Source organism: Dendrobates tinctorius, unplaced genomic scaffold (assembly GCF_039654945.1).
Source record: "Dendrobates tinctorius isolate UK_male_01 unplaced genomic scaffold, ASM3965494v1 ptg000086l, whole genome shotgun sequence".
Lineage (NCBI taxonomy): Eukaryota > Metazoa > Chordata > Amphibia > Anura > Dendrobatidae > Dendrobates > Dendrobates tinctorius.
The window spans coordinates 16274664-16287066 of NW_027361754.1; the positions used below are offsets into that span (position 1 = coordinate 16274664).

The 12403-nt window shown below is 41.4% G+C and overlaps 1 protein-coding gene across 1 annotated transcript; it reads right to left on the reverse strand.

Moving 5' to 3' along the window:
- Positions 1-1084: 1084 nt before the first annotated feature.
- On the reverse strand, positions 1085-5145 carry LOC141097715 (indolethylamine N-methyltransferase-like). The gene is made up of 3 exons (XM_073585090.1): positions 4954-5145; positions 2488-2695; positions 1085-1728 (listed from the first exon to the last, which is right to left on the reverse strand). The coding sequence occupies exons 1-3, from the start codon at positions 5102-5104 to the stop codon at positions 1305-1307; spliced, it is 783 nt and encodes a 260-aa protein (XP_073441191.1). The 5' UTR covers positions 5105-5145; the 3' UTR covers positions 1085-1304.
- Positions 5146-12403: the final 7258 nt, after the last annotated feature.

The window sequence follows — 12403 nt, forward strand, 5'->3', positions numbered from 1 at the left end:
GAGATTACCAGCCGTCAGCTGTCTGCTTTAGCTTGGCTGGTTGTCAAAAGAGGGGGGACCCTCACTTTTTATTTTTAATTAATTATTTAAATGATTTAAAAAAATGGCTTGGGGACCCCTCTATTCTTTGCTAACACTGACAGCTGAGTGTTGCAGCACGCAGCTATCAGTTTTGCCTGGTTGGTTATCAAAAATACAGGGGAACCTGATTTTTTTATTAAGTATTTAGAGAGCAGGTGCTGGATGATCTATAGTCCCATCAGCAGCACCTGCTCTCTATTCTTTGCGGCAGACTTTATATGCACTGTCTGTTTGCATCACGTTCACGTGCATATAATGGTGTGACCTGACTTGCCTTTGAGCTGGGCATTATATTGATGTGGCCTCTCATGTCTATGTGTCCACTAGTTGGGCTCAGTCTGTCTCAGCCTTTATCCACATGCATGTCACTTGACAAACTGTATTTTTTTTAATATTAGAGTTAGGACTGTCCCAATTACGGTCACAGTGAAGAGGTGGGATGGCTTTCGCATTTTTTATCAAAAAACATGACAACTAAGCACCGTATATTATTTTCATGCACTATGCTATTTCTTTTTTTACTGTTTGGTATTTAATCATTATGTTTCTGTCTTTGTTTTTTTCAGTTTAGCGGTCAAGTGTGAATGTGCACTTACACACTGCATGCACATCAGTTTATATCCCAGTTCATACCTTTGCGTTTTTAACAATTATATGATAGTCTAATTTGTACATAACATGATGGACAGCTAATATTGAAGTGGTATGGGTAATGTTTGGCATTTTATGCAAACTGTAAGTTTTACTGAAAACGTTTCACTAAAGATCAACTCTCTAAACCATCTGCATTCATTGATTAGTACCAATTTTATGTCCACCAAATATCTGTCAAGCATTTACCGTGATTTATTCTGATTTCAGTTAATGCTTTTATGTATTTAGTATGTGGCACATCCCACTCAATATCATCAGTGTTTATAAGTAAATTTTTGGAAAATTTATACTAAGTAAATGTGAGAAATATTATGCTTCAAAAGACACAAACAGGTAAATTTGACATCTGTCGCCTTAAAACTGCTTTATTGTGTGCACGTTTATTACAAAACATCGAACCCCATCATGGAAAATGTCAACATGAATGGATCATCATTAACACGTTTTTAAAATAAAGACAGAACACTTCGTTTTTTTTACAATTGCATCATGCACTAGATTAAGGATGATGTTAGAATTTAAGATTATACTACATGCGACATGGAGAATGAAATTGTGACATCTCAGACCTACTTCTCTTTGTGAGCAGCAATGAACAGCATAGCCTTATAGTCACAAAGGTCACTCACAACCGTTCTCTTCTTAACCTCACAGCGGTCAATGATAAAACCTTCTGCAACTAGAGCATTCCTGGCAAAATCAGCATCAAAACTGAAAGCATGATACTTTTCTTTCCCGACTAGAAAAAATGTCATCTCTAAACACGAAAGTAATATTATGTGTCCTCCAGGTTTCAGCAATGAGGAGAACTTCCTGAGATATCTCATGTAATCATCTTGGTTTTTGCAGATATAATCTAGGAGCCAGCCACTCATGACACAATCTGCCAGTGGTAAGACGATCGGTTCCATCATATTTTCTTTCTCAAGGTTACATTTCACAACATGTTGAAGGGCTGATCGCACTTTTCCTACTCTGTCCAGTAACTGATCACTGAAAGAAATGGGAAACGTGATGAAAGTGACTGTCGCACAGTGAATATTGAATGGGATGACATTAGAGCTCAGTGGTTGGTGCTGAATCATCGGCGTCCAGTTAGGAAAATACTTGAATTCAACCAAGATTGAAGCACTAAGTTTTATGGTTACAATTTCTTATCTTTTCATATAGTTTGTGGATAAAAAAATGTTTTGTTCCTTTCAAATGCAATGAAGGTAGACATAGGTCCCCATTCCCCTAACTGAAACAAAAATAGTGTTTTATTGCTTTTTAAAATTTTAGATGTTGTCAAAACTTTTTTAATAAACAGGAAAGTGCCGAAAATTGGTCTTTCTGGTACAGTGACCACTGCAAAATAATTATACCTTGGAAAACTCATTTTTGCACTTTGGTCAATGGCAACCATTTGCCTCCGATATGGGGAATCAGCTGAATACGTTGTATATATACATTAGAGCTTAGGTTTGGGATGCTCCTAATTTATACCTCTAACCCAAACATGATATGAACAGAGCCCTACTGTACCCTTCCAACAGTGCCTTTTATTCTACAGCTACGAACATTGAGAATTTTGTCCTGAGTGGATAAATGTAGACTTTCCTACGGAAATCTAAAATTTCATTTTGAACATACCAGCATTGTAACATCAGGTAAACCATAGATATTAATGATATTACACTAAGAACGGCTTTCATATCTTTTGCATTCAAAAATGACATCAGAGTTTTCCTAATTTATGGACATATACTTCACCTCTTTCCCACTCTATCTACATGAAGTTTTGTGGCATGGTTCCAATCAAACGCGCCTGTACGTTCGTCCACCCATCTTTTCAGCTCCATGATGCATCTGTCTCTCATCTTTAGCACTATGATGTGCTTGAAAAAGTCACAGGCTGCAAACAAATGATGAACCAAGGAACCAATACTGAGGTCAATCAAGATATTGCCTTTAACATGACCTGCAGAGAAAAATTCCAAATATTGAAACATACATACAGGTGGAAAAGTCAGAATAATAGTCAAACTGTGTTATTGAACACTGAATGGGAAATTCAAAACAGAACTATTGATGCATTTTCGCTAACCCCTTCCTGCAATTTCATCATATATCAACTTCACCGACGGAAGGCTGCCTTCATGGGTGCCGAACATTTACTATAGTCTCAGTATTAAACATCAGGACTCATGTACATGTAAAATGATAGATACCACAGAATAGAGACCACTTGTCCAATGGGTAGGCAGAATGGTAAAATTACTGTACTTTTCGCTTTATAAGACACACCTGATTATAGGAAGCACCTAGATTTTAGAGTGGAAAATAAGAAAAAAAATATTTTGAGAAAAGTAGTGTTCAAAAACCTTTAATAAAATACAAAATTATTATCTGTGGATGATGCTCTGTTATGGGGGATCTGTGAATTACAGTACAGTGCCTGCAGTACTGTATATTGTGACTACCACCTCGTGGGGGGCGGGCACGTGGACCCTCTGTGCGCCTGCACTTGCCGTTACCAGGTGATATGCTTGTGCCTGTATTATATATTATGCATCTTGATTTTTGCCTGACATGTTATCTTTCATTAATTTTTGGCTATCACATATCCCTATTGGTCTTATTTGATTATGTACTGTACACATTAGGCATTCATGGTCCACTGTGCCCCTGTATTTTTTTGTGGGTTATTGGCGTCTTACATGTTTTACTGTCCCTTGCCTCTCCACTACTAAAGCATTTTTATGCTATAGACCAAAGGTTGTCCTTTTTGGATTTATTCCTCCCCTCTTTACTTGTCATATGTATGTGTACTTTAATGAGTGATATATACCTTTTGCTATTTGGCGCTAGTATTTCACTTACTGTTGTGCAATTGTTTTTCATCCATTCCTTGCAACTAGAGGCACATTCTCTTATGCATTGTTATATTTTACTTCAGCAACTTTTGCACTTATATCTAACTATTATAATTTATTATGTGCTCCCTGTTGCATGTAGCGGGTGAATTATTGTGTAAAACATCTTGAGGGACAGTGCCATAATATGATGTGCATAATAACATAAAACCAACCTTGGTTATATACATATATATTTTTTTGGTATATATATTTTTTGTAGGGGTCACTTCCTGGGTATAACCACCTTTTTTTTCCTGTATCTTGTGGTACCTGCCTTGTTTTTATTGTATTATGGTTTTTCTTAATAAAGATTATGTTGTTTATTATGATATGGCCCTTTGTGAAGTTTTGTTGTCAGATTTCTTTGTGTGAATTCAGTAAAACGGTAACCATAATATAAACTGTGATTCTGCAACATACTTCACATAGGAGACACTGAGAGTGTTGTATACATCATATAGGAGACACTAAAACAGCTTTATACATCACATAGGAGACACTGAGACTGTTGAATGCATCATATAGGATACACTGAGACAGCTTTATACATCACATAGGAGACACGGAGACTGTTGTATAAATTTGTATAAATCAAATAGGTGACACTGAAACAGCTTTATACATCATATAGGAGACACTGGAATTTGTGTTTGTGCATCATGTAGGAGACACTGAGACTGTTGTATACATCACGTATTAGACACTGGTACTTGTGTATGTACATCACATATGAGACATTGAGTCTGCTGTATTTTCATGTGCGCCCTTGATTTAAAGAAAAAATGAAAGCAATGGCTATTCTTGAAGCATGCATTGCTCATTCAAAATAATAGGATGTCTAAGATAAGTTTTCAAGAAGCCTTATATACATGCTTCAAATACCATTTAGTGCAAAAATTGACCTCCAGTGCAGAATTTTGCAGCAGATTGACAAATCTATAACAAAATCCACAGAGAGTCCATATGAAACACCTGAAAATTTTGTTGTGAATTTTTTTTGGATGTTCATCAAAATTTGCATCTGAAAATTTGCACATGTGAATGTACCAGCTGAAATTTTAATTTTAAAATGATCATTTTCTCACAATCAAAGTATTTTCTAAAGTGCTGGAGAACATGGAGGAGGGAACACTGACTATTAACCTTAAAGAATCTATATTCTTCATTGTCTGTAATAACTAGAACTTTGCTTTGCTCTCTTTGGTGGATATGCCTGGAGCAGTGTGTTTTGCTTCTTTTATTACCCAAACCCTATATAACCAAGTGTGCTTATTTTGTTTCTTGTAAAACTAATTAAACTCACAAGGAATTAGATACATACCCTCTGTGAAAGTTTTTGTAAGATTTTCAATGGGAAATACCAAGGAATCCTCTCCAAACACCATATCAGGTTTATCTGAAAAATAATTCTCCAGACTTTCTCTGGAATCAAATTCATCTTCATGGTAGCGCTTACAGGTGCTGGAATCCATTGTCTAATCTTGTTTGGCAGACTAGTATGACTCTTTTTGCACTGGTGCTCGAAGTCTTTTTATAACCAGTAATAACGGATAAACAAAGCGTGTTAGTAAGAATAACATTTAATTATAACATGAGTTCTTATGTTGTTTTAGAGAATCATATGATCATACATTTAATTTGAATTTGAATGATCATCATATATTAACCCCTCTCTGACATCCGACGTACTATCTTGTCCATGTCACCTGGGCCTGTCTGACCATGGACGAGATGGTACGTCATATCTTAATGCGACCACCACGACTAAAGTCGCGGTGATCGCATAAAAATTCCGGCGCCCTCAGGCCTGGAGAAGCAGAGCCCTGCTATGTACATTTATACTTTGCTTTGCTTGAGCTAAAGGCTATTTATTTTATGTTTGAGCTTCTGGGGTTTATGAAGAAATAAACCCACATGAACTTTTAAAGGAACGTTCCTCCTGTTTTCCTCCTGTCGCACCTTGAGTGAGTACATCCCATACAATTGGTGGAGAATGCGGGCAGCATTCCCAGCAGAGACTTGAGACTGCTAAAGGAAGGACTGTATGTCCTGGGTCAAGTCTGTCGCAAGTCAGTAAGCATTGCAAGACAAAATGGAGGACCTGCTGAAACACCTGGTCCAATCGCTTCAGAAGCAGCAAGAAACCAACAGGCTGCTGTTACAACAGATCGAACAAAGCCTGCAGGGGCAGCGGCTGCAGATGCAACTTCTAACGATTGCCATCCAGGGCAGGACAAGCACCCCAACCCCAGGTCCGGCTGGAGATGACTTCGTTCGGAAGGCAGCAAGATGGGCTTTGCAGAAAATGACTCCTATTGAAGAACATGCAGTGTAGAAATGCAATATTGCAGTGAATTGCAGCGTTGAGGCTGAAGAACCTGCAGTGGAGAATTGTAGCGTTGAGGCTAAAGAACCTGCAGTGAATTGCAGTGTTGAGGCTGGAGAACCTGCAGTGGAGAATTGCAGTGTTGAGGCTGAAAAACCTGCAGTGTAGAAATGCAATATTGAAGCTGAAGAACCTGCAGTGAATAACCGTGTTAAGGCCGAAGAACCGGCAGTGGAGAATTGCAGTGTTGAGGCTGAAGAACCTGCAGTGAATTGCAGTTTTGAGGTTGAAGAACCTGCAGTGGAGAATTGCAGAGTTGAGGCTGAAAAATCTGCAGTGTAGAAATGCAATATTGAAGCTGAAGAACCTGCAGTGAATAACAGTGTTAAGGCCGAAGAACCGGCTGAAAAACCTGCAGTGGAGAAATTGCAGTGTTGAAGCTGAATAGACTGCAGTGGTGAATTGAAATGTTGAGGCTGAATAAACTGCAGCGGAGAATTTCAATATTGTATTTGAAGAACCTGCAGTGGAGAATTACAATATTTAAGGTGAAGAACATGCAGTGAATTGCAGTGTTGAGGCTGAAGTAATGTCAGTAGAAATTTGCAGTGTTGATGCTGAAGAACCTGCAGTGAAGAATTGCAATATTGAAGCTGAAGCATCTGCAGTGAATTGCAGTGTTGAGGTTGAAGAACCTGCAGTGGAGAAATGCAGTGCTGAGGTTGAAAAACCTGCACTGGATAATTTCAATGTTGAAGCTGAAGAAATTGCAGTGGGGAATTGCATTGTTGAAGCTGAACAGTGTGCATTGGACAACTGCATTTTTGAGGCTGAATAATCTATAATGGAACATTGCAATTTTGAAGCTTTCCTGACGGTGTTTGAAAGGGTCACTGAGTGGGAGAAACTCCTGCCAGAGCAGTGATCAGAGGTACTGGTGCCATGCTTGATGGGAGGAACCCCAGAAAGCATGCTATAATTTATCTTTGCAGGATGCTAAAGAGTATGGCAAGCTAAAATCAGAGATTCTTGCATCCTTGGGGGTAACAATGACTCTCAAGGCACAGCAGGCTCACCATTGGGCGTATCACCGGGACAAACTACCACGCTCCCAAATGTTTGACCTGTTGCACCTGGTCCAGAAGTGGCTGCAGCCAGAGTCCTCTACACTTGCGAAGATGGTAGAATGGGTAGTGATGGACTGTTTTGTGCACTCCCTGCCAAGGCCCATACAGACTTGGGCTACCCGTGGTGATCACCAGAATGCCGATGGACTGGTCGAGAGATACCAGGGGATGGAATGTTCTGTGGGAAAGCTGCCCACTTCATACTGGGGGTCCCAATCAGGGGGTGGAGGCCCAAAAGGGGGTGGGGCGCCCATACTGTTTGCCTAAACAGTGAATGCAACAGCTGCCACAAATTTGGACACACCCCAATACCCATTGAAAGAGACATGGAGAAGGGCCTCATAAAAATGTTTTCCTAAGTGGGTTTCCCATACTGTTGCCTATGTAGTGAATGCAATGGCTGCCAAAAATTTGGACACACCCCAATACCCCTTTGATAAGACATACAGGAGGGTCTAATGAAAGCAATGTTACCATTATTAGTAAGTTGGTCTCTCAAAGTGTTTGCCTATGCAGTGAATGCAAGGGCTGTCACATCCCAATACCTCATTGATGAGACATGGAAGAGGGCCTTTTAAAAAATGTTCCCATTAGAAAGGAGCATATCTCCTATACCTGTAATGCCCATACACTAACTCTATGGGCTGACAAACATTTACCACTGGGGGGTATACATGAACATAATGTAAAACCATTTTTTTGGTACGGGCATCATAATCACCCTTTAAAAAAATTATGTGGGTGTTGCATCACGGACCCTGGTCACCCTGGTAATCTAGAGGAGGAGGAGGACAGCAACAAATAGTCAAAATCAGGAAGCGTATGCCCATGTGTGGGTGTGAAGAGGTGTATGGGAATAGACCTCCCAAAAAAAGACACTGGATTTGAGTTTATGTTACGCTGCTATCATTCGGTGCTGTTGAGAAGACTAGCCCAATCCAGCTCTTGTTCATTTTTATAAGAGTGAGCCTGTCAGCATTTTCAATTGACAGGCAGATGCGCTTATCAGTTATAATTCCACCAGTGGCACTAAAAACCCGCTCTGACAAAACGCTAGCTTCAGGGCAGGCCAGGACCTCCAAGGCGCAGAGAGCCAGCTCACGCCACATGTCCAGCTTGCATACCCAATAATTATGACACACAGGAATCACGGAGGACATTGGTAGGGTCAGCAAGGTACTCCCTCAGCATCTTCCAAAACTTTGCACTCCTTGTGAGAGTACCCCATGCCTCAGAGCCAGTGTGAAGGGAGAGTTTGAGAAAACTCTACCAGAACTTTGCCAGTGTTCCCCTGCCTCTGCTGGATTGGAGTTGTGTCTACCATGCCTGTACTTCTTGGCTGTCCAATGAACTGTGACCTCTGCCTCCAGCGTTTTCAAATGGGAATTTTTTAAATAATTCTGCACCAGGGGCCCTCTGGTACTGCCCCATTTTAGTAGACGTGTGCCTCTAGAATAAGCGATAGAAAGTTCTCCTTGTAGAGTGAGTCTAGAAGTGTCACCATCCAGTAGTGTTGAGCGATACCTTCCGATATTGGATCAGATTGGATCGGACCGATACCCCAAAAATATCGCCGATTCCGATACCGGAAACCCATGCAAGTCAATGGGGCACAAATATCGGAATGAAAATAAACCCTTTCTTTACTTGCACATCCAGTTTGGGAGGGGGGAAGAGTGTGGGCAGTGCGTGGGCGGAGACTGTGCGTGTGTGTGCGGGCGGGGTCTGTATGGGCCTCTCGGGGGGTCTGTGTGGGCCTGCCGTGGGTCTGTGCGGACCTGCCTAGGGTCTGTGCGGGCCTGCCGGGGGTCTGTGCGGGCCTGCCGGGGGTCTGTGCGGGCTGCTGGGGGTCTGTGCGGGCTGTGCCGGGGGTCTGTGCCGGGGGTTGTGTGTGTGTGCAGGCATCGTCCGATGGGACTACAAGTCCCATCGGGCTTTGCCTGCCACAATGACAGTGATTGACACATTAGCCAATGATGGGACAGTAGTAGTTCCATCATCCGGCTAATGTGTTGAATGTAAAAAAAAAAAAACATACATACTACATAGATACTACATATATACAACATTCATACAACATACATACTACATACATACTTCATATATACTACATTCATGCAACATACATACTACATACATACTACATTCATACAACATACATACATACATACATACTACATTCATACAACATACATACATAAATACATACTACATTCATACAACATACATACTATATACATACTGTACTACATTCATACTACATACATACTACATATATACTACATTCACACATACATACTACATACATACTACATATATACTACATTCATACAACATACATACATACATAGTACATGCTACATACATACAAAATACATAAAACATGCTACAGACATACAGTTGTGGCCAAAAGTATTGACACCCATGCAATTCTGTCAGATAATACTCAGTTTCTTCCTGAAAATGATTGCAAACACAAATTCTTTGGTATTATTATCTTTACTTAATTTGTCTTAAATGAAAAAAAACACAAAAAGAATTGTCCTAAAGCCAAATTGGATATAACTCCACACCAAACATAAAAAAGAGGGTGGACAAAAGTATTGGCACTGTTCGAAAAATCATGTGATGCTTCTCTAATTTGTGTAATTAACAGCACCAGTAACTTACCTGTGGCACCTAACAGGTGTTGGCAATAACTAAATCACACTTGCAGCCAGTTGACATGGATAAAAGTTGACTCAACCTCTGTCCTGTGTACTTGTGTGTACCACATTGAGCATGAAGAAATGAAAGAAGACCAAAGAACTGTCTGACGACTTGAGAAACCAAATTGTGAGGAAGCATGAGCAATCTCAAGGCTACAAGTCCATCTCCAAAGACCTGAATGTTCCTGTGTCTACCGTGCGCAGTGCCATCAAGAAGTTTAAAGCCCATGGCACTGTGGCTAACCTCCCTAGATGTGGACGGAAAAGAAAAATTGACAAGAGATTTCAACGCAAGATTGTGCGGATGTTGGATAAAGAACCTCGACTAACATCCAAACAAGTTCAAGCTGCCCTGCAGTCCAAGGGTACAACAGTGCCAACCCGTACTATCCATCGGCGTCTGAATGAAAAGGGACTGTATGGTAGGAGACCCAGGAAGACCCCACTTCTTACCCTGAGACATAAAAAAGACAGGCTGAAGTTTGCCAAAACTTACCTGAAAAAGCCTAAAACGATTTGGAAGAATGTTCTCTGGTCAGATGAGACAAAAGTAGAGCTTTTTGGGTAAAGGCATCAACATAGAGTTTACAGGAGAAAAAAAGAGGCATTCAAAGAAAAGAACACGGTCCCTACAGTCAAACATGGCAGAGGTTCCCTGATGTTTTGGGGTTGCTTTGCTGCTTCTGGCACCGGACTGCTTGACCATGTGCATGGCATTATGAAGTCTGAAGACTACCAACAAATTTTGCAGCATAATGTAGGGCCCACTGCGAGAAAGCTGGGTCTCCCTCAGAGGTCATGGGTCTTCCAGCAGGATAATGACCCTAAACACAATTCAAAAAGCACTAGAAAATGGTTTGAGAGAAAGCACTGGAGACTAGTGTTGAGCATTCCGATACCGCAAGTATCAGGTATCGACCGATATTCGCGGTATCGGAATTCCGATACTGAGTTCCGATACTTTTAGGATATCGGAAGTTCCCATAATGCTATGAGCCAGTTTGATTTGATTCAGCCAATGACAATCCTCTGAAGTGTGGGCACATCCTGTTAGGCATGTAGGCATGTTAACTAATGGCGGCTGTGATTGGCTGCTGAAATGATGTCATGATGCACTATAAAAGCCGCTGCCGCCGACATTTAGGGTTCACTCTGCTGTGAATTCAGTTAGGGACAGGCTGCTGTTCAAGACTCTGAGGGACAGTTAGAGAGCGATTTTCCAAATAATATTGTGCTTTACCCAGGCTACATTCTCAATAAGTGTAGCTTTCTTTTGCCTTGCAGCAGTGCTGTTCACAGCTGTCTGCAAGGTCTGTGTGAGTGCAGCTCACGCTGTAGTGTGTCCTGCAGGCAAGTCTGCTTGTAGGCCCCTCAGCGTGTCACTGCCTCATGCATATTTTTCTTTTATTGCTGCTCATCTTTAATTCTCCTATTAGTGTGCAATTGTGCATCCATCCGTATCCATATACGTTGGTTGCAAACACTATAGGAGTAGAGAGTGGAGCCTTTCTGCAGCCTTTCAGTGCCAGTGCCCAATTCTCTGCACTGTTCACGGCTGTCTGAGAGGTCTCTGTGTGAGTGCAGCTCATGCTGTAGTGTGTCCTGCAGCCACGTCTGTTGTAGGCTGCTCAGCGTGCGTCACTGCCTCATACATATTTTTCTTTTATTGCAGCTCATTTTTTTCTCCTATTAGTGTGCATCCATCCGTATCCATCTACATTGGTTGGTTGCAAACACTATATAGGAGTAGATAGAGGAGCCTTTTTGCTGGATTGTGCCCTGCAGGCGCAGCCAGATTAGTATTACCCTATTTTTTGGAGCCTCATCTTTTGCATTGTAGGCTACCTTCCTGCATTGTAATAGCTCCAAAAAGTTTGTGATACTATCGCTTTCCAATCTTTTGTCACATCCTTTTTGCTTTTTTGAAAAAAACAAAACAAAATAAAGTTCACCAAACACTCCACTTGACAGTTGTGTAGGCCACATTAGCTCATATTAAAGTATAGTCCACACACTTTATAAAATTAGTGTTTCTTATACATGTTAGCAGCTGTTCAGGAATAAGCACACTAAGCCCCCCTTTGTACTTTTTTGCCTAACTTTATCAGACTACCAAGATGAAGAAGGCAGGGAGTAAGGAACGTGGTCGTGGGAGTTGCAGCAGGGAGAGGACGTGGGGATTCTGTGCCTGCTGCGGGCACCAGTGAGTCAGCATCCCCCAGTTTTACCAGGCAACAGTCCTTTATGCGCAGCTTTGTAGGACCTCGCCGTACCCCACTGCTGCGTGACGAACAAATTGAAGCCGTTGCCGGATGGATGGCAGCTAACGCATCGACTTCAATGACTTCCACATCCTCTCAGGGCCAGAGCACTGAAGAGCAACCATATGTCTCTTCACCACCTACCAAATTGCCCAGGCAGTCAGAGAGCCCTGTAAAGGAGCCAGCACAGTCTTTACTTCTGTTCTCTGAATCTGTTGGCTTGGAAAGAGGGGGCCAGCCAAGCAGCATTCAAGAATGTGAAGAAGAGAGAGTATGCAGTGATGCGCAACTGCTTTGTCCCTCTGAATCTGAAGAGGCGGGTGGGCCAGTGCCTATGGTCAGCACACCT